The 22,150-nt window shown below is 56.7% G+C and overlaps 1 protein-coding gene across 2 annotated transcripts in view; it reads left to right on the plus strand.

Moving 5' to 3' along the window:
• The window catches only part of GLT1D1 (glycosyltransferase 1 domain containing 1), an 82,311-nt gene that overhangs the window by 41,574 nt on the left and 18,587 nt on the right, over positions 1–22,150 (plus strand). For both annotated transcript variants that reach the window (XM_079152489.1, XM_079152490.1), the window contains 4 exons: positions 3,695–3,790; positions 4,412–4,461; positions 15,069–15,112; positions 15,608–15,728. In XM_079152489.1, coding sequence (XP_079008615.1) covers positions 3,695–3,790; positions 4,412–4,461; positions 15,069–15,112; positions 15,608–15,728 — 311 coding nt within the window. The remainder of the gene's footprint in view (positions 1–3,694; positions 3,791–4,411; positions 4,462–15,068; positions 15,113–15,607; positions 15,729–22,150) is intronic.

Here is a 22,150-nt window from a genome sequence, read left to right on the forward strand (position 1 = left end):
ATGGACAGTCCTGGTCCTCCCTCTTTTATCCTTCCTTGGCCTCTGGAGTGTTTGGAACTGGTGGCTGTTGTCACTTCCACGAGCGTCTGACGGTGAGGACAGAAGGTACAGAGACCTGAGGCAGACAGCGCTCAAATTCCTTCTGAACACTCATGAACCATTCACCTGTAGATCCGGGATAGGTTGAACACCCCGCCTACACAGCTGGGCATCTGCTTAGTCACGAAGGCTCATAGGAGGCTAGTAGGTTTCTGCAACATCGGAGGCCAAAATCTCTCTTTTTTGGGTACTAGGGATTGAACCCAGGGGCACTTGACCCACTGAACCACGTCCTCAGCCCTTTTTTGTATTTAATTTAGAGGCAGGTTCTGGCTGAGTTGCTTAGGGCCTCGCTAATTTGCTGATGCTGGCTTTGAACTTGTGATCCTCCTGCCTCGGCTTCCCCAGCCAGTAGGATTACAGGTGTGGCCCCTAGGTGTGGCCTGAGGCCAGCCTTACCTGTGTTCTTCTCTTCCAGCTTGTGTCAGGTTTCCAGGCAATGCCACTCCTCTCAGTCACAGGTGACAATAAGTCTACTTGTTGGAAAACACTAAACCAGCTTGATGCCAGCAGGATTCGTGTTTGCACGGATCGACCAAGACCAAGTAAAGAATTTAACGGGCTACACGCAGCACGTGTTTGTGGCAGCTGTTCTGATCGGAAGGCATAGGTGTGGACCCCAAGTTAGTGAGCCGGCCCTGGGGGTTTTCTGTGCGTTTCCAGGTGCATCTTAAAGGTCACGACTCAGCACACTGTTCTGCGGCGTTTGCTCCTTTGCCCAAGCTAACAGTCGGAGGCCAGGGCTCCTCATGGGCTGGGCTGCTGGACCCCCAAACTAGGAAAGCCCAAGCTGGCCCGGGCCTCCCCTCCCTATTTCTTTGTTTTCCCCGTTGCTTGTTTATTTAGCCCCCACCCCACCGTGCCCGCCAACACTGTTTGCATTTCTAAATGGAGACCCTGCAAGGCCTTAGGCTCAGGTGGCCCTTTTCTTCCTCCAGCTATTCCTAAGAAAACCGGCTTGTGTTTTTGTATGGAAAATTGGTATTACAAGATCTCTTTATTCTTACACAGCCACAAAACCAGATTTTTCAGCTGCAATTCAGTAAGCCTAATATGCTTGCCTGAAGTTCTTGCATTCTTTTCTCCTAATAATCCCCGTAAAATAGAGAACGGGAGCGGCCGGCTTTGAGGCACGGGGCTGGTCAGCGGGCTTCCGATCACGCAGGCGCCGTCACACTCAGGATGGGCAAGCACAGCGTGCCCAGCCCGTCAGGTCCCCGTGCAAGCCACGGGGCATTGTTTTGAAGATAAAAATGTCATCCTGCAGGAAATGCCCCTGGCGGGAAGACGGTGAATGAGCGAGGAGCAGACTCCCTGACTTCCGCCCAGCCTGGGTGCCAGAGGAAACTCAGCCGTAAAAGGACGTCTGGAGTTAACAGCAGATGGGGGAGAGGTGGGAGCGTGGCTTAGCTCCGCCCCCTGCAGGGTCTTTGTCAGGAGCCTCATGAGCCGTGAAGCAGGTGCACCTGAACACAGTTCAGTTCACAGGAAGTGAAGCAGGACAGGACACGTGGGAGCCCCGCCTGGAGTCGGCTGAAGGGCCTCGAGGTGGCCAGCAGGCTCGGGGTGTGCAGGGCGCTCCGTGCACCCCGAGTGCGGGTTAGGATGCAGCGTGTGTGACCCCCCGGGTGCGGCACTCTCTGCCAGCTCTCCACACTGCGGGTCGCCTCTGCTCAGGGCCAGCTTTCTGAGGACCTGGGCCAGGGGAGGAGCAGGCCAGACGGCCCGCCTGACCCGGCTAGGGGCTAGGGGCCTTCCAGCTGATGCTCAGAGGTGTCCCGCACCTGGCCCTCTGCTGTCGCCGCGCCTCCGGGGGCTGCCTGCTCTGCACTTGAGTTTACTTTCCCGGATTCGGTGGTGCAGATCTCCCAGAGGCTTCCTCCATGATTGGCTGCCTCCCCCGCTTTCAGGCCTGTGGTGAAGCCCAGCATCCTGGTAGAAGGGGTGGTGCAGCAGAGCTGGGAACTCAGAAGGGGAGCCCCAGAGGAGGGCCGGACTCCAGTATCCCCCACGGGCAAGCCCTCCACTCCTCTGACCTCCAGTGCAGGTTTTACGCCTGTCTTCTAGCTCAGACTTCAAACCAGGGCTAGGGTTGCGTTCTGAAGCCATTTCAGGATATCCAGAGTACTGGGGAGATGCTTTCATAAACCCCTCAACATCTCAAAGTTTGAACAGTTCGGAGGCAACAGTAACTTTCATTTTGTTTTGGGGTGTGGAGGATTGAACCCAGAACCGCAGGCTTGCTAGGCAAGCGCTCTACCACTGGGGTGCAGCCTCAGCTCAGGTGAGACCTTTTAAGGCTTTTTAAAGAGACATTTCAGTGTTAGTGTTGGTCAAGGTTGTCTCCAGGTTTAGATACACGTTCCTTAGGGTTGGGGGCTTCTGTTCTCTGGCGTACATCCACCTTATCATGGTCAGACTCGTTGCATTTCTGTTCAGGACTTAGAAAAACAGACGGAAGGACATGGTTCACATTGAATGGTGGGTAAACACCCCTCCTAGGAAAGACAACCCAGGATCCTACGGCCAGTTGGGCCGGTTGCACACGTGCCAGCTTCAGGTGGCCTGCGTTGGAGTTGTTAATCGCCATGGAGTCGGGTCCCCGCTATCGCGGAGCCATCGGGAGGTGTCAGGATGTGCTGCTTGAAAGGACCACCTGTGAATCTCTCGTGATGTTGTGGGTGGGCTTGGTTGTTCTGTGGCTCAGCTGGGGCAGCTCCGGTCTGCTCCGCAGGAGTCTGCTGGGCTCACTCAACGTACGCCGTCGGCTGAGGGCCAGGGGGTCCCGCCTGGCCTGGCCACAGGTCTGGGGCCTCCCCAGCAGGGATGGGCCTCTCCTCACAGTCTCATTCCCAAGGAGGCTGCTGGGCCGGTTACAGGGCCCCTAGGTGTGCCAGGCCTGTGGGTCCATGGACAGCACGAGGCGCCTACGGCCGAGGCGTGGAGGTGACTGCAGCTTCCAGCACTCCGAGGCCAGCCAGAGGTTGGGGGAGTGGGTGCGGCGCGGCGGGGAGAGCTGTGGACGTCTCACACCACAGCTGTCCGTCTGGCAAATCCAAGCCTGCCTGCCTTTTTAAAAACGTGTGAACGTATTCTTTTATTTTGAACGTTTTCCAGCTTCATGGAGGCCTGACACATCGAAAATGTAATATGAAAGACGCACAGTGCGACGATCTAACGTCCTGTGTTCTTTCACGAGCCCGTGGGCAGGTGTGCGCGTGGATGCGCGGCCCTCCCATACCCGGGTACCTATTAAAGCCAACTTTCACACAGAGACCTTGTTCCTAGCTGGAAAGCAAAGAGCCCTCCCAGCTGGAATCGGGTCCCAGTTTTTCCCCGGGGCCGTGGCTCTGCTGTCTGTAGGGTGGGGTCAGCTCTCCTGGCCTGGCCCTTCCTAGCTGCAGCAGAGGTAAGTGTACTGCAGCGGCCGAGCTCAGCTGGGCTGGCCCCCAGAGGGGCCTGAGGAAGGTGGGCAAAGCCAGGAGGAGGTCGGCCAGCTGAGGGTGGCGGCCTCTGGCTTCGGAGTCACGGAGTAGCGACGGGCTGCTGAGGTTCCCGCGGGCCCTCTCCACTGTTTCTCCCGCTTGTGTTGCAGAGATCAGCCAAGGTGCGGATAGCTTGCACGTGTTCCTCCTGGTCTGTGGGCTCAGGCAAGTCAAAGACCCACTCTACCTACTGGACGCCTTCTCAGGTAAGACCCCTGCAGGGCCCTCATGAGTCAGGACGCTGCTCGCTCATCAGGGTCTGAACCTCTGTCCCCTCCTGCGCTCAACCTGAGCAGAACTGTTTCCAGATTGTGACTGCAGAAAGAACCGGAAACACGGCTGATGGGGTCGATGGAGCTGCGGCGATTTCAGTCCAGTGTGGAGCTGTCCTCTGTCCTTGGAGCCGAGGAACTCATCAAATCACAACTAATTACGAGGCTAAAAATTGTCCATCAGAAAATGATTCCATACGTGCCTGTTTGCACGACAGGTTTACCAGTGTGCTAGAGTTGATCTATTTACTCCTGAGTTTATTCTAAAATCCCGTATTGGGTTTTGGTGGCATCTTAGCCCTAGTGATCTGGTAAATTAGAAATATGGATAATGTATGAGACAGTAGGAAAAGAATCTTATTTAAAAGTATAAAATGTCAGATGAATAATTCTCAATAAATGTAATTTACGTTGGCTAATATCATGAATGATGGTATAGTAATAAGAAATAATCTGTATTTTGGAGTAATTCATATTTATTAATTGTGTTTAAAGCTGTGACTTGAAGCCATTTTAAAAAATATTTTTTTCTTTTCCCTTGTTTTCCTTCCCAAGAATGGCATCAAGAAGAACCCAGTGTTTACCTGGTAATCGTGGGTCCTGAAGTAAGTCTGTGTGCGGTGAACGGTTATTTCTTCTCTGTTTTCTTCTTTACCCTCTTTTATGTATTTTCTAAAAATTAGTTTGCATTACTCTCCTAATCAGTGGGCCTTTTTTTTCTCTTTTTAACTAAATGAAGTCAGTTTATCTTTTACCCACGAAAACCAGACCAAGGTTAAAGATCATCACAACTGCAATTAATCCTTGCAGCTAATTTATTGCAAAGGTCACTACGATTAATCTCTACAGCCGCCTATTTGCTGCAAAGGAGAGGGTCCTTAAATTCTTATGGAAGTACAGACGGGTCCTTCACAGAGAAAATGACCTAAAGTCACATGAAGCAGAAGTGAGTCCACGGTGCGCACGGCCCACCATGTCGTCAGAACTCTCTTAAGTTGCTTAGGAAATGAACCCGGTGCTGTTCTCTTCAACCCAGGCTCAGACTGAGTGGCTTTGGTGTGTGTCTGTGGGCATGAGGGACACGGGCGGGGAGAGGTCTGTAGGTGACCTTGGTGGCCGTTGTCTGGGAAGAGAGTCCTGTGGAGTCCTTGGAGCCATCCCTCCCGTCCCCGCAGACTCCAGGATGTTCGTCATTCCGCGACAGATGCGGGTCAGTCACCTGCTCTGTCCTGTGCTCAGTTTTCTGTGCTCAGGACTCAGAGTCTGGCCACCCTGGCCACTTCATGAACATGAACTTAGAGTTGCTCCAAGCAGATTGGAAAATTAAATACACTTAGCGTTTCTGGCCAGAAGGAGGCAACACCCGGGAGCGGCGACCCCATTTCTTCTAAGTGTTGGTGTCCCCCAGCCCCAATTCCTGTGCCGAATTCCTGCCCCACGGTGCCGTGGCGTCTGGAGGTGTGGCATTTGGGTCAAGGGGATTCAGTGCCTCTTAAGCGAGGCCCCAGAGAGCTGTTCCCCGTCACCCCCCAGTGAGGACCCGGGAAGGAGTCACCGGCTGTGAGCCCGGGAGCAGCCTCGCCCGACTCCAAGTCCTCCACCGCGTGACCTGGGACTTCCAGACTGCAGAACCGTGACAATGCGGCTCCCTTGGTTTGTAGCCCCTATTCCATGGCACGATGCTGCAGCAGCCTGGAAGGACCGACAGTCACGTCGTGCGCAGGGCTGTGCAGAGTCCTGGGAACCGCTTCTGCCGGGACTTGCTGCCTCGGTGTGGGCGGGGACCCGGAGTGCGTGATGTCACGCCTGCTCCACCCTCTGTACCTCGGGGCCACCCGAGAACTCCAGAGAACGGACTCGGCACAAGCTCCCCGAGTCTGCTCGGCTTGGTCCCTCTTCCTCAGCTGGATTTTCTAGTTTCCTGGTTCCCTAAGGACTCGGGATCCTCAAAGTCTTTGGGGAATAATTAGTTTACCTGCAAAGAGGCCAGAGAAGCTAGAGGACGTTGGGCAGCCACACTGCATGCCACCTAGGATAGGACCCCCCACATCCACGTGGCCTGTTTGGTATAGCTCGCACTCCCATGCACACACACACCTCTGCGCACACACGCAAGGTGGGAGACTTTGGTGGTAACAAGAGGATTTCTGGTGTACTGATTGATCTGAAGTCCCACAGTGGGAACGTTATTATTTTAAGAATCCTCTTTCCAGCCTTCTGTTTGAAGGACATGATTAGAAGGAAAAGTCCTGGTTTGATGCTGAAGTTCTTGCTAACCCAGGAGAAGCCGTCAGGCTTGGACCTGTGGAGTAGCCATGATAGCACCCAGAGAGAACTTAAAAAGACGACTTTCTTACTGGGCACAGTGACACATACCTGTGACCCCAGAGGCTCAGGAGGCTGAGGCAGGAGGATCGCAAGTTCAAAGCCAGCCTCGGCAACTTGGCGAGGCCCTCAGCAACTCAGCAAGACCCTGTCTCAAAAAATTAAAATAAATAGATCAATAAGAAGGCTGGGGATGTGGCTCAGCGGTAAAGTGGTAGAGTGTCCCTGGATCAGTCACCGGTACCGAGGGGAAAAAAAAAAAGACTTTCAACATTTACATTTTCATGATGAAATTCTACTTGGAGCACGTGGTGCTGGCTTTCCACCTGTGGTGATTTCCTGTAAAAACAAGACAAATGGACTTCAGGAAAAGTGTTCAAGAAGCCACAGTCATGACGAGCTGCAGACAGGACAAATCAAGGGAAGACGTGCAGACAGCTAAGGCTCGGAACAAACTGGTCACCTGTGGTGTGCAGTGGGCGACAGCTGGCAAGAGGCGGGCACGACCCGGACGCAGAGGGACGAGGCCCGGGCTCCCTGTTTCCTCTGTGGCGCTTCCTCCATGGGACACCTGCAGACAGCCACAGGCGGGGGCCTGGTGGGTGGTGCCACCGCGTGAGAGAGACCCCCTTGCTCCCCAGCTCCCAGCCCAGCAGCAGTCCTTCAGGAGGGACACAGCCACTGCTGTGACCATGTGACGTGGCCTTTCCCCCGTGTCCTTCCAGAATGTTCACTCCTTGCCAACCGGAATGTTCACTCCTTGCCAACCTTGGCCTGCTTTTGAGGGAATGATCAGTGTTAAGAGAGCTTCTCGGTCCTCCCACCTGGGCCGTCCCCGAGGCTCTGGGCTGAGGCGGCGGGCAGCTGGGGTGAGCTGGGAGGGACAGAATCCGGCCACAGCAGGGTTTGGGGTCACGGGCAGGACCGTGCGCCACCTTCCAAGGGCAGCGCACATGGGAGGCCTCGTGGGGTGTGGCTGTGTGTGTCGTTGCTCCACGAGACTGTGTGAGCTTCCTCTTTCTGGTGCTGGGAAGGACGCATGCAGGGCACCTGCTCACGCCTAGCTCGCGAACACGCCCGGGGCCCTGCGCGCGCATTTCTCTTCCCTTTTTTCCTTGCAGTTCTGGAAGGATGCAATCACTGATTGGTTTTGAGCAAGGACTGCGAGGGCTTTGCCTGATGAGATGTTGACCGGGATTCGATAATCCAGGATTAGGGAACAGATGGCAGCTTGGGGCCGGCTGATGGCCCAGCAGTTGACAGCCACAGTGGAGGGGCCCGTCCCCAGAGCATCACACCACTGCCATTGCCAGGCAAACTAGGTGCGGGCAAGTCCCTGGGTGCCCACTCCCACTAGACCACTCAACACAGCCCCTGGGGCAGGTTAGTGGGCCGGGGCAGAGCAGAGGAGCAGGCAGCAAGAGCAGTCGCCAGACAGGCGGCTCCTCAGCAAGCCCCTGGGACTCGGGAGAGGCCTCGCAGCTGAGAGCGCTTCAGCTCCTGCCAGGAACCGCTCGAGGCTCTGAAGCACCTCTTCTGCGAGGCACTTCACCATCTGTAATTAAAACCCCTCTGGGAAATGGAAATGCATCTTCAGTCGCGTGTAAGTCCTGGAGAGCAGCCCCAGCACTGGGCGGTCCGCGTTGCCTGGAGCCCTCCTGGGAAGTGCCGGCTTCTCCTGCTATGGCAGCTGACACCAAATCTTCCAGGTCTGATTCTGGGGGCAGATAGGTGGCCTCACTGGGCCCTCCCGCAGAAGCCAAGCCTCTGTTCTGCCTCTCGAAAGATCTTTCTCCAATCTCAGGCGGAAAACCAACAGCACATCCAGCAGACCAGCACATCCCCTCAGCGGACAGAATGGCTTGAGCCGCTGACCCCGTGTCCTTCCCGATTCTCTCTGTCCTTAAGAGATACTGGTACTGGGGATTCGACCCAGGGATGCGCTACCACTGAGCCACACCCCCAGTTCTTTTTCTTTTGGGACAGCATCTGGCTGAGCTGCCCAGGCTGGCCTCGTGCTTGAGCTCCTCCCAAGTGGCTGGGATCGCAGGCGTGTGCCATCACGCCTGGCTTGTCTTTAGGATTTAACAGACTTTTCGGATCCTCTGGCAGTTCGGCTGGGCTTGTGCCCCATGCCCTCCTCACGTGTCAGCCGTGGCCCCAGCACTTGGCCACCAGCTGCCCACCCGCAGGGCCTACTGCCCGAAATCCTTATTTGGCCTGATTTGCCGATTTCCATGGTGTAAATGCTTTCATGATGCTCAGTTCCAAGTTTCCAAGCTGATCCACTGAGGAAAGGTGGGGATGGGCCCCAGCAGCTCTCGGGAGGCAGAGCCGCCCCGACAAGCTGGTGGAGATGCGGTGCACGCGTGTCCCCGGGCAGGGGCTAGCCTGCCGGTCGCCCTCATACCAAGCGGGAGAGGAGCTGCGCAGAACAGTGCTTACTTCCTGCAGTTCCTGCAGTCTGGTCGTTTAAAGAAGCCTTTGGGGGTCCCCGATGCTCGCTGAGCAAGCATCCTGTCGTCAGGTACACCGCAGGCGCGTTAGCCCTGCATGGAAATGGGTTGGGGGGCCTCTGGCGTAGGTAGAGGTGCCCACGCTTCCAGAACAGGCCTTTCCATGTCCAGTTAGAAAATTCTCATTTCCACCTCAAATTGATTTTCAAGGTCTGCTGTGTGGCCTGCAGTGGCCTCGGCCACTCGGCGGGGGACCGGACATGGCCTGTGAGAAGGCCCACTTGCGGGCTTCCGTGGGATCTTAGGCATGTCCTCCGACCGCTCAGCTCACACCCACTCCCTGTCCTCCCTGTCAGACTTCCAGCCGGCTCTGAATTCTCAGAGGCCAGCATTCAGTCGAACATCACTTCTGGATCCAGGACCTGGTTTCACACTTGAGTCTGGACACCCGCCGTGGTGTCAGGGGCTCACCTACTGATGATCTGGAGGCAGATGGAGAAGGGGCAGGAAAGAGGTCCCGTCGAGGACACGTTAGAGTCCTTGTGCAATGGCCGGCGTTCAGCAGAGTGAACGTCCGCTCTGGGCCTCACAATCGCGTCTGAGCCCTGAGGCAGGTGCACCTTTCTTCCCCTTTCTGGTCTGTGTCTCTCGGCGAGCTCTGGACCTCAGTGAGGGGCAGCTCTTGAGGCCTGAGCTGGGCGCTCTGCGGGCCTTGCTTTTCCAGGTCACCTCCAGTGCCTCTGCAAAAGCACGTCAACTCGGTTAGATCCTGTGTCACGAAGAGCAGCCCAGCCTGATGAGGGGGACAACCGCCGTGCCCGGCGGTGGTGTCTGTTCTCGGCACGGAGCCCGCGTGAGCTGACTGACCCCCTTGGAGAAGTTGCAGCAGCTCCCTCATGTGCCTCCACCGCACGCTCCAGAGACGAGCAGCCTCTGGCCAAGGTCAGTCAGAGGGCGTGAGAGTACAGGAGCTCGCTAAGGAGCGGCCGGGCTGCTGAAGCACCAGCTTGGATGTCAAGAACCCCAAAGGCAGAGGGGCAGGATGTCCGATGGAGGAGAGCTTGGCTGCAGGCTGCCCCAGGGGCAGGGCCCCACCTGTGCTTGCTCTCCAGGGTCAGTGTCCAGGAGGACGGCGTCAGAATGCCCCAGCTCGGGCCACACAGCCTGCCGTTGGGAAGGAGAGGACCGACGGCTGATGCTCCTCTCACCGGACCCTCTCCGGGGGGAAGAGGTGAGGAAGATCCCAGAGGCAACCCGGCACAGGCAGGAGGGGTGGCGGGGACTCTATGCAGTCGAAGCAAAAACAACAACAAAGAAAGAGACGTTGATGTGCGCACAGGTCGGGTGTTCTCATCAGCAAAGAAAGGACTGGGTACTTTCCTAGGTCCACCAGGGGAATCCCATGCTGGTTGGCTTCTCCTGGAAGATGGAGGGAACACACTCTCGGCAGTGACCTGGGCACACAGGACACTGCCTCTCCTGCAGGGGCCACCTTCAGGGACACGCCCACCACACGAAGACCTGGAGGAGGCTGGAGGAGGCCGGGTTTCTTTCTGTGCTTCCTGGTCACGTGTGACCTATGAACACGCTGACGTCCATGGTTCTCTCTGTGGGTCTGGGTCTTGGTCAGGAATCTGCGTCATCGACTTCCACAGCTATGTCAGGGGCTCACCCAGGAGGGAGGGCCACTGTTCCAGGCCTCTGGACATATTCCAGTGGGCAGGCCAGCCCTGCTGCCCACCCGCCTGCAGCACACACTGGTTGGGAAGACAGACCTGAGCGGGCGAGACCAGCTGCAGGAAGCTCACCAAGGCAGTACGGGGCTGGGCACGTGTGTCCCGGACCTCGAACCAGCGTGTCCTGTGGCCAGCCCAGAGGCAGGCACCCGGCTCCCAGGGCTCTCTTCGGAATAGCCTCGCTCTGCCCTTTACTCGGCTTCTACCTACTCTACCAACTGCTTACAAAATTGCAGCGTGAACATCCTTAGATGGCTTTAAAAAATGATCAGTCCCCACCGCGCGGGCAGATTCCTCTGCTGGGGAGACTGGGCCGTACCAGTGCCCATTTTAGTTTTTAGATGATTTACAACACGTGTTTAGTTTTCTGGATTCCTTGGCAAGAACTTTCTGGAACACTGGGTCACTGTCCCATATCAGTTGGTGTATGAGCTGCCACCTCTGGGCCCCCCACGTCTCTGCCATGAGCAGTGCGGCCAGGTGGCGGGCCACACTGCCTGGAGCCAGCTCCCTGGGCACTCACGACTTGACTGCCCCGTGCCTCAGTCTGTCTACAGAGTGAAGTTGTCCAGGGCAGCAGTACCTGCGCTCAGTTTGACGTGAGGTCCCAGCAAGGGAGCAGCACCTGGCGTGTGGGCAGCCTCCGGGGTTAAGTCCAATCCAGTTGGTGCCCACGTTTCCTTTCTGCTCTGGGGGCCAAGGTGCCACCCTGGGCTTGGCTTGGGTTTCCCTTGAACTTGCCTTTGATCTTGGTTCACACAATCCAGCAAAGCTTGTGGTTCCGCCCGGCAGGGGCCTGGTGTGTGGGCGCGTTCCGGGGCCCCTTGCTAAGGGGTGCAGGGAGCACACTGGGTTTGGACGTGACAGCTTAATGACTTTCCACAGTGACTTCTTATATCAAAGATTATTTCCCCAAAGCCCGGCAGCAGAAACAATATATTTTGCTAGAAAATAAACAAACTTGGAAGGAGGAAATGAGAATTTTCTCTGCTGCTTGCAACAATTTGCCTTTAAAAATTTCATAACATGTGCTTTCATTAAATAAAAATATCCACCCTTTCTTTTCTTTTTATCTTGTGTTTTGTTCCGCTTGGCTTCCCTCGGAGATTTGAAAATGAACTGATGTGGAAGATAAACCCGGCGAAACTTAATGCGGTTTGTAGTTGCATCTCAGTGTTGTTAGACCTTCAGCTAAATTCTGGTTAAAGCACCAGGTCCTTCAGCGGCCGTACAAGATTGGAGTACGTACAAGATTGACAAATTATCTTTCCCTGAACACGTAATCACGAGAGCCGAAGCATGCTAATAAAATTCAAAAGAGGGATTTCTAGCTAAAAATTATCATAAGTAAAATATTAATGTGAGCGTTAATCTGCAGAGGCCTTCCTGGGCGCGTTTGCCGCCTCTGTTGGATGCTGGGGTCATGACGTGCCAGCTGTTCACGATATAATCTGAACACCAGGTGCTGGAAAGGTAGGGCGATCTGGAGCTGGTCCACCTGGCAGAGGCACTAGAGGGTGTGTGGATGCTGCGTGGCCTGCAGATGGTGAAGGGGCTCCGGGGAGGGAAGGACCCCAGCCTGGCTGGGCAGGAGAGCTGGAGCAGACGCTGCTCTGGGCAGGGTGACAGGGAACCTGTCTTAGGCGAGCAGCACTGCCTGCACCTCAGAGGACGCGTGGGTTGCGGGCACGGGGTGACATCGCTGGGGAGATTGGGACATAGGTACAGAGGGGGAACAGCGAGCAAGTGTTCCCCGGGCCATGTGAAGTTTTCCTGAACTATTTGGTGGAGCACTTTGAGCAGAAACCAGAGAGGCAGGAGAGCTTGTTTTTAAGAATCCGGGCTTCCGAGTCACTGCCTGAATTTGCATACTGGCCTAGCGTGCTTCCAGCAGCTGTGTGATTCTGTCGGTGTCACACGGCCTCTCTGAGTGTTCACGTCCTCATGGGCGGAAGGGGACAACGATAGCAGGGTTGTTGCAAGGACTGAGTTACTGCGTGTGAAGGACTCAGTGCAGGAGTCCGAGGCTGCAGAGCACCGACTGTAACAGGTCATGGTGGAAAACAGTAAGCCGCTCACGAGTCCTTCTAGGAATCATTTCAGGCTTCTGCATCCTTCCACATGCCCGTTGGAGGCAGTCTGGTACCGCCAATTCATGGTGATGTGGGGTGCACGCCCTGGGCTGCAAAGGCCCCGAGCAGACTCTGTCCACCCCGGAGGGAGAAGCTGGAGGACCTGATGGGGGTTTGGGACGTTGTATTGCTCACCAGCTCCTTGGCAGCTGTGCCAGGATACGATGCAGGGCTGCACCGTGAGCAGGGCCACATGGATGGGTCGCATGCCCACTGCACAGGTGGGCGTTCCTCGGTGTTCACGAGTGCACAGCTTTGCTTTATACCAGATGGCTCTGTCCAGGTCCTCTCCCAAGGACTGCGGGTCAGGGCAGAGGCAGCCTCTGCCCATTTCCCTCGTGACCACATTCTGTGGAGACCTGCTCACCCCACCGTGAGCTTCCCCACCCCGACTGGTGTTGAGCCCTACGTAGGGATGCCAGGGATGGCAGTGAACCTGACATCGAGAACCTGGGGTGAGCCCGGCACCCCAGGAGTCGGAACAGTCGGGGTTCAGCACACACAGGAAACGTCTTCCTACCAGAGGAGGGTCCAGGCAGGATTCTGGGGAGCAGTGCTGTGTCAGCCAGAGGGACAGCCTGGCGTCCTCCAGAGCAGCTGGTCCGCTGTTTCCGGCGCCCCGTGGAGGGTGTGAATGAGAACAGGAACCGGAGCTGTCCCCCTCCCCGGGCACCAGAGTCCCAGGAGGACTCGGTCGTGCGAGCTCGGCTCACCCCTCGCCCGCTGGGCATCTGTGAGGCAGTCTAGAATTTTATGACATGTTCGCCTACACTTGAGATTTTCTCAGTTGTTGTAAAGTCGTGCTGCTGGTCCACTCACGGAGGGAGTCGGGGAGGACAGCAGTCTGGGCGGGTTGGGACGAGCTTTCGATCAGGAGGAGCAGGTGCGGGGAGGACGTCCTGGGGGGTGGGGAGGATGCGGCCACGTGAGCCCACCCACCCGCACAGCTGGTCCTGGTCGGCTTGTGGGGCTGGCTCCCCGGGTGTGGTGATGTCCCGGCCACCCCCGGGGCTTCCTTTCCTCTGCAGTCCCAGGCGCTTGGGGGTCCACCTCGCCGGAAGGCCTCCTTTTTGATTTAGTGTATGCAGATGCGCATCGACTTCCTCTGGGGCTTCCTCTCTGTAAGCTGTCGTAAGGGGAAAATCCCATGAGGTTAGAAGCATGCTGGCTACCCTGCCTCAGCCACGTTCATGGCCCGCCCTGGGCGGGTCACCTGGTGCCAAGGTTATAATAAGTCCTGCCCCCCTCGAGTGGTGTCCCAGACGCTGTCCTGGAGGCGGGGACATGGGGATGCATCCGTCCCAACCTAGAGAATGCGGGGGGAACCCCGGTGAGCCTGGCGCCTCCGCAGCACTGCCTCTGCAGTGTGGCGGACACGCTCAGAGGGCCTGCAGAGGAAGCAGTGGGCTCCACTCTCCTGCGGCGGTGGGCGCAGTTCTGAGCAGGGGCAGCGTTGGAACGCTGGCTGCTGCTAGGCTCTCGTGTTACGGATGAGGAGACCGAGGTCCAGAGGGGCTCCCGAAGGCGGGTTCTGGCCTCTGCACACTTACGCAAGTGCTTAAAACCCACGTCCTGTCTTCAAGGAGTAGATGTCATTGGGATGGTAGACGAGCTTGAAAATATCGCCCCTTGTTCTGGCCTTTATTTAAAAGCATCAGTCTCCAGGGACACGTCGGGACAAGCCCAGCCCCTGCCCCAAGGGACGTCTTCCTGAGAGACGTGGAGAAGGAGTAAAAGGCAGACTCGAGGGTGTTGGGTCGTGACTGACTGAAAGGTCTGCACTGGGCTTTTTGACTTTTCCAGATGGCGTTTATGGGCCACAAAGCGTGGCCCTGCTGGGATACCCACCCACACAGCTGCGCAAGCGCCGCCCCCGATTCCGGGTTGTGTCCTCCACCCCAGAAGGGTGTCCTGTGACCCTCAGGCTGTCACCTCCCCTCCCGCCCCCAGCAACCCCGACTTGGTGCCACGGCACCCCCTGGTCACCGGTCTGCCCCCTGCCCCTGAGGATCGGGCTGTGCAGGGCGTTTCGCATGGTGGGACCACACCTGGGGGACTTCCCGTCGGGTGGGCGCTTGTTTCCAAGCTTCCGCGGCCTCGGCACACCCCCGCCTGCCCCCTCCTGGCTGGTAGGTCCTTGTGCAGGTGGACATGTTTCGTCACTCATTCCTCAGCCCATGGACGTGTCCTTGCCTTGACGGTCGTGTTTGGAGAGGCTCCCTGGGTCCCTCAGATGCCCCGTCCCAGGACCCCCTCGTTCTGCAGGAAGTTGTGCCGGCAGCATCCGAGCAGCCTCGCTGCAGGGCTCCCTGAGTCGCCTGGGGCCTCCCACGCCTGTCCAGTGCCCAGTTTGTCCCCCGTGGGAGACGTAGGATGGGACCCCTCTCCTGTCCTGGTAGCCCTCCTGCCGCCGTTCTTATGGCTCCTGGCCAGACTCCGGACGTAGTTTCCTTTTTCCTTTCGGGGCGGCGGAGTCTGGCTGTGTCGCCTGCCTCGGTCTCTGGGACTTGTGTCCACCTCGGGCTTTTGCTGAAGGAGTCTGTCTGTCTGTCTGTCTCTCCAGGTCGATCCAGTGTTCACCAGGGAAGTCAAAGCCAGAGTGAAGAGGTAAGGGAGGAGAAGAGGCCTCTGGCGGGAGCAGGACCCGGGTGCCAACGACAGCCAGCAGTGCACGCTGCCGGCACCTGGCTGGGACCACGCCCTTCAGTCCTCCCGCCATCCTGAGACCCTATTTTTGGCCTCCTTGTCCAGGCAAGGAAACTGATAGGCCAAGAACCTAAGGTGTCTATAAGATCATTATTTAGAGAAAGGTCAGATTACTAGAAAAACATTATTTTCCTAAGTCGTAGCAAGGCAAGGGCAGAGCAGCTCTCTGACCTTCTGTGTTTGAGGGTGTGTCTTGCGGACGCCGCCCGTCCCAAGTGGAAGCCCATGTTTCGGTCCCTCTGTCAGCCGGGTGTGGCCCACTGTGCATCCTTGCCCCAGGGTGGGTAAAAGCCCACCCTGCACTGCCCACTTTGACACACAGCGTCCCTCCTCGGGAGTCGTGGCCAGCCCCTCCCCGGGCCAGCTGGACGCAGCGCCCTCCCGCTCTGGTTTCAGGGCCGCCGGGGTCCGGCTGATGGGGGAGATGCGGCGGGAGGACCTGCACGCCGCCTTGAAGAACTGCTTCGCTCTGGTGAACAGCTCTGTCTCCGAGGGCATGTCGGCCGCGATTCTGGAGGTAACCGTGGGCCCCGGGGGCTCAGCATGGGGTGAGGCGGGTCCCCAGGCCTCAGCTGGTGGAGGTGACGTCTTCGTCAGTGACACCTCTCGGGACGAGACCTCTCAGGGCTGAAGGAGCAGAGCAGCCTCGCCTGCGGAGCTCGAAACCGCTTGCAGGTCAGTCTGCGACTCCAAAGCATCACTTCATTGCTGTCGCTCCCCACCAGCTGCAAAGTGAAAGACAGCCATTACGGGGCCACCTCCCTCGCCCTGAGTCCCTTAGCCTCGGAGCTGGGGAAGGTGGGCGGGAGGCGGGACGAGGTGCTCTTGGCGAGCAGCCTCCTCTCCCTCCCTCTCTCTCTTGCTCTTCTGTGGTGAGCAGGAGGGGTTGTGCTCTGCCCCTGCCGGGGAGGGGACGGTGGCCAGGTGGACACAGGTGGGATCTACTCTCTAGTGTTCAGGGATGTGCCTTGGCCCTCGCTGGTCTGGCTGCGTGCACATCTGCAGCACGGCCCTGCAGGCAGCCGCCAGAGCCCTGTATTTGCAGGAGGGCTCAGCTTGGGGGTCCCGGTGAGCTCTGCTGGGCAGCGCACGTGCCAGGAGAGGGCGCTGGCCCTGCATCCACTGTGTATCGTGACTGCCGAACGCACCTCGTGTCACTTGAGCTTTCTGGGAAAGGGCATGTGACCAGAGCAGCGTCACTACTTCACGCGGAGTCCCCGAGCTGGCTGTGTCCCGGGCCTGACACAGGGTTCCCTGCTTGTGGCTGGTTCCCACCTCCAGGACCCCTGTGGTGCGCTCCTGTGTCCACCAGCAGCCGGTGCCTTCTTCTTCTCATGAGTGCATGTGCTTTGGCACGCCCGGCGCTCCCATCTCCCCGCGGACACTGGGGGCATAGAGTTCCTGGCTCCGCATGGCTTGGTGGCGGCCCATGGAACCCGCCCCAGGAAGGCGGCTCTGCACACGGCTTCCCGGGGCTTCGGGCCAGGGCTATGGTCTTGTTTCTCTCCAGCCGGACTCCTCTCTGCAGCGTCTGCCTGGTCCAGACGCTGTCACTTTGTCCCCAGGATCAGAGGTCACCCTTTGTTCCTTTGGATGCTGTTCGAATGCACCCAACTTATTGACAAAGGGTCCAATCTTCAAAGTCAGGTTTCAGATCACATGATGAAGTAGGGGAAAAGAAACCTCTCCCTAAATTTAAGAACGGTTTAGAGTTGGAGGCCTAATGTTTTCTTTTAACCTGGCATCGTTGGGGGTGGGGAATAGAAACCTCAGAGAGCAGTCCCCAGGCCCGGGAGGTGGCGTCCAGATGCTCTGAAAGCAGAGTGTGAACTTGCAGTGGCTCTAGCCAGGTGTCTGCGCCCCGATCTGTGCTTGGCAGTCGCACGCACCCCACTGCGCTTCAGCCGCGCCGTTGGAGCAGCACGCGCCCCTGTTCATGTTAGCTTTAAACATGTGCGTTCTTAGCATGCGCCCTGAGAGCTGTCGCGGAGTGGCTCTTTGTATGGAAATACACGCTTTTCTCAACTTCTTAAGGAGAGGTAAAGTGGAGCGGGAGTGATTTCGTAACTAGCACACACAGCACTTCATTGCAGATGAATTGCTGTCAAACCTCGTTTACTTCAAAGGGAAGGCAGCTGTTGGCAATCTGACGGCCTTAAAATGTGGATGTTGTGTTTCTCTTCAAAAGTCCAAAATAACCTTGGGGCGCAGGGTTTTGAATGGAACTGATTGTGGAGGGTGAGCGCGGGTGCGCTTCGTTAGGAGCGATTCAGTAGCCAGAGCGGCTCATCGCTGGGCGGGGAATCGTGCCTCTGGAGGAGGTGACCCCCGACCTCTGGGAATCTGCTCCCTTCCCGTGGAAGCGTGTAGACGTGCGCTGGCTGGAACGCGTTTCTCGCTGACAGACTCCAGGTTCCTGCGGCAGCGAGGTGGCGAGTCCTGAAACCCACGGCTCCTTCCAAGTCTGAGCGGCACTGAGGGCCGCGTTCTGCACCCAACTGCATTACAGGGACGCCGAGAGCCGTTTTCTTGCCCTGTCTTCCTGTCCAGCATGCCACTGCCCCTGTGTCGGCCTCTCTCTCTACTGTCCAGCACAGTTTTGCCCCCTGGGAGGAAGGAGGCTTAGTTCCAAAGTCAGGAGCAGGAAGGGGTCAGTCCTTGACCTCTGAGCCTGTAGGCCCTAGTGGGGACCCTCAGCCTTGTCTCCAAGGCAACTGTGCCTGTGACGGTTTGACTGACTGATCTAAAGCGTGCGTCTGCGGGTACCTGGGTAATGCCCTGCCCTCTTCAGGAAGTGTAGGGTGTCCTCTGGGGTCTCAGCTGGGAGCGTGTTACTGGCGTTTATTTGGGGTATAGGGAGCTGTAGGGAAGGGGAGTCTTTTTCAAGATCCTGGGTAGTCCTGGCATCAAAGAATAGCCCCCAAAGGCCACTGCGTCCCACGAGAAGCCCTCGAAGCTCAGTGACATACCGTCTGACATGTGAGCACGAGGCGGGGTGTGCTCAGAACTACAGTGGCCCCAGGACAGGCCAGGGTGATTGGCTGGGCACAGCAGGTTGAGGGGCTAGGGACTGTACCCGAGCTGCCCGGAAGCTCAGCAAGCCACCCGCACAGGCTGCGCCTGCCCCTCCGCACTTGGGCTTCCCTTGTTGCCCGGCAGCCCGGCCACTGAGTCTCCTAGGCCTGCTCTCCTGAGTTCAGGCAGTCTCTGCAGGAGGCAGCCACACGCCGACCAGGCGAAGGGGCAGAGGTTCTAGAGTGAAGCCTTCAGCCTCTGTCCACCTGTGAGTGGAGGAGCTCTGGGGACTGGGGCCAGGTGGGCCAGGCAAGCAGGAGGGGGTCACGTTCTGACACGGCACACGTCTCTGTCCCCAGTGGAGTCCCTGGGGACAGGACTGACCCACTCACTGTCCCAAGCTCCTAGCTGGCTCTGGTTTCCCCCCCCCCCGCACCATAGTGTGTCCAGAAGGGGACGCGCATCCCCAGAGCCCCCCCTGCACCACAGTGTGTCCAGAAGGGGACGCGCATCCCCAGAGCCCCCCCTGCACCACAGTGTGTCCAGAAGGGGACGCGCATCCCCAGAGCCCCCCCTGCACCACAGTGTGTCCAGAAGGGGACGCGCATTCCCCGACTCTCTAGGGCCAGACACGGCCTGTCTGAGCACACCCCATGTTTAGAGGTGCAGAGATGACCAGCAGGCTGCAGTGGGTTGCGGACATTTGTCCTGTCCCTCAGCACTACTGCCCTGAGCTTCCAGGAGGAGCTGGCCAGTCGGGGTGGGGCCGTGAGACCCAGGGTGAGCAGACCGAGTCTCGTTCCTGAGGAATTCACCTTCTTGTGAGGGACGGAAAGGTCAGGGACACAGAGCAGAAGCCCGTCCACGCACAGGGTTTCAGGAGCTCCCAGGCCGGCCTTTCCTGCACCGGCTCTGGACCTCGCCACCTTCTTTTAGAGAAGACATCACTGAAAACCAAGAGCTGGGTGCCAGGTGAGCCTGGAGGACTGGGAAGCTGCCTCTAGGCCTCTTGGTGTTGGGGTGTGGTCACGCTCGTGCACGCACACAGGCACACTCACAGCCACACACAGCCACACACACAGGCACACTCACAGCCACACACAGCCACACACACAGGCACACTCACAGTCACACAGCCACACACACACAGCCACACACACAGTCACACATGGTCACACTCAGTCACATACAGCCACACAGTCACTCACAGACACACAGTCACACACATACATACACACACAGCCACACTCACTGATACCCAGTCACACTCACACACATAGTGACACACAGGCACACTCACAGTCACACACAGCCACACACACACAGGCACACTCACAATCACACACGGCCACACACACCGACACACAGTCACACACATACACACAGTCACACATAGTCACACAGTCACACAGTGTCACACTCAGTCACACACAGCCACACTCACACAGCCACACTCAGTCACACAGTCACAATCACACAGACACACACAGTGACACACACACACATAGTTACACACACAGCCACACTCAGATACCTAGTCACACTCACACACAGTGACACCCACAGTCACACACACACAGTTACACAGCCACACTGATACTCAGTCACACTCATACACAGTCACACACACACACATTTACAGACACAGTCACAGACACACACAGTCACAGTCACACACAGCCATACTCAAATACAACCATACTCACAACCAGCCACACTCACACTCACACACAGTCACAGTAATACAGACACACAGTCACACAGAGACACACAGCCACACTTACTGATACCCAGTCACACTCACACACATATAGTGACACACAGTCTCAGACATTCTCACACAGACACACACAGACACACAGTCACACACAGTCTCACACACAGTCTCACACAGTCTCACACACAGTCTCACACAGTCACACACAGTCTCACACACAGTCTCACACACAGTCTCACACACACAGTCTCACACAGTCACACACAGTCACACACAGTCTCTCACACAGTCTCACACAGTCTCACACACAGTCTCACACAGTCTCACATAGTCTCACACACAATCTCACACAGTCACACTCAGTCTCACACACACAGCCTCACACAGCCTCACACACAGTCTCACACAGTCTCACATAGTCTCACACACAATCTCACACAGTCACACACAGTCACACACAGTCACACACAGTCTCACACACACAGCCTCACACAGCCTCACACACAGTCTCACACAGTCTCACATAGTCTCACACACAATCTCACACAGTCACACTCAGTCTCACACACACAGCCTCACACAGCCTCACACACAGTCTCACACAGTCTCACATAGTCTCACACACAATCTCACACAGTCACACACAGTCACACACAGTCACACACAGTCTCTCACACACAGCCTCACACACAGTCTCACACAGTCTCACATAGTCTCACACACAATCTCACACAGTCACACACAGTCTCACACACACAGTCACACACAGTCTCACACAGTCTCACACACAGTCTCACACAGTCTCACACAGCCTCACACACAGTCACACACAGTCTCACACACAGTCTCACACACACAGTCTCACACAGCCTCACACACACAGTCACACACAGTCACACAGTCTCACACACAGTCTCACACAGTCTCACATAGTCTCACACACAATCTCACACAGTCACACTCAGTCTCACACACACAGCCTCACACAGCCTCACACACAGTCTCACACAGTCTCACATAGTCTCACACAATCTCACACAGTCACACACAGTCACACACAGTCACACACAGTCTCACACACACAGCCTCACACAGCCTCACACACAGTCTCACACAGTCTCACACACAATCTCACACAGTCACACACAGTCTCACACACACAGTCACACACAGTCTCACACAGTCTCACACACACAGTCACACACAGTCTCACGCAGTCTGACACACACAGTCTCACACAGTCTCACACAGCCTCACACACACAGTCACACACAGTCTCACACACAGTCTCACACAGTCTCACACAGCCTCACACACACAGTCACACACAGTCACACACAGTCTCACACACAGTCACACAGTCTCACACAGTCTCACACAGTCTCACATAGTCTCACACACAGTCACACACAGTCTCACACAGTCTCACATAGTCTCACACACAGTCACACACAGTCTCACACGTAGTCTCACACAGTCTCACATAGTCTCACACAGTCTCACACACACAGTCACACACAGTCTCACATGGTCTCACACACAGTCACACACAGTCTCACACGTAGTCTCACACAGTCTCACATAGTCTCACACAGCCTCACACACAGTCACACACAGTCTCACATAGTCTCACACACAGTCACACACAGTCTCACACGTAGTCTCACACAGTCTCACATAGTCTCACACAGTCTCACACACACAGTCTCACACACACAGTCTCACACAGTCTCACATAGTCTCACACACAGTCACACACAGTCTCACACGTAGTCTCAGACAGTCTCACATAGTCTCACACAGTCTCACACAGTCACACACAGTCACACACAGTCTCACACAGTCTCACAGTCTCACACAGTCTCACACAGTCACACACAGTCACACACAGTCTCACACAGTCTCACACAGTCTCACACAGTCTCACACAGTCACACACAGTCACACACAGTCACACACAGTCTCACATAGTCTCACACACAGTCACACACAGTCTCACACACAGTCTCACACACACAGTCACACACAGTCTCACACGTAGTCTCACACAGTCTCACATAGTCTCACACAGTCTCACACAGTCACACACAGTCACACACAGTCTCACACAGTCTCACAGTCTCACACAGTCTCACACAGTCACACACAGTCACACACAGTCTCACACAGTCTCACACACAGTCACACACAGCCTCACACACACACAG

The sequence above is a fragment of the Sciurus vulgaris genome, assembly GCF_902686455.1.
Source record: "Sciurus vulgaris genome assembly, chromosome: 8".
Taxonomy (NCBI): domain Eukaryota; kingdom Metazoa; phylum Chordata; class Mammalia; order Rodentia; family Sciuridae; genus Sciurus; species Sciurus vulgaris.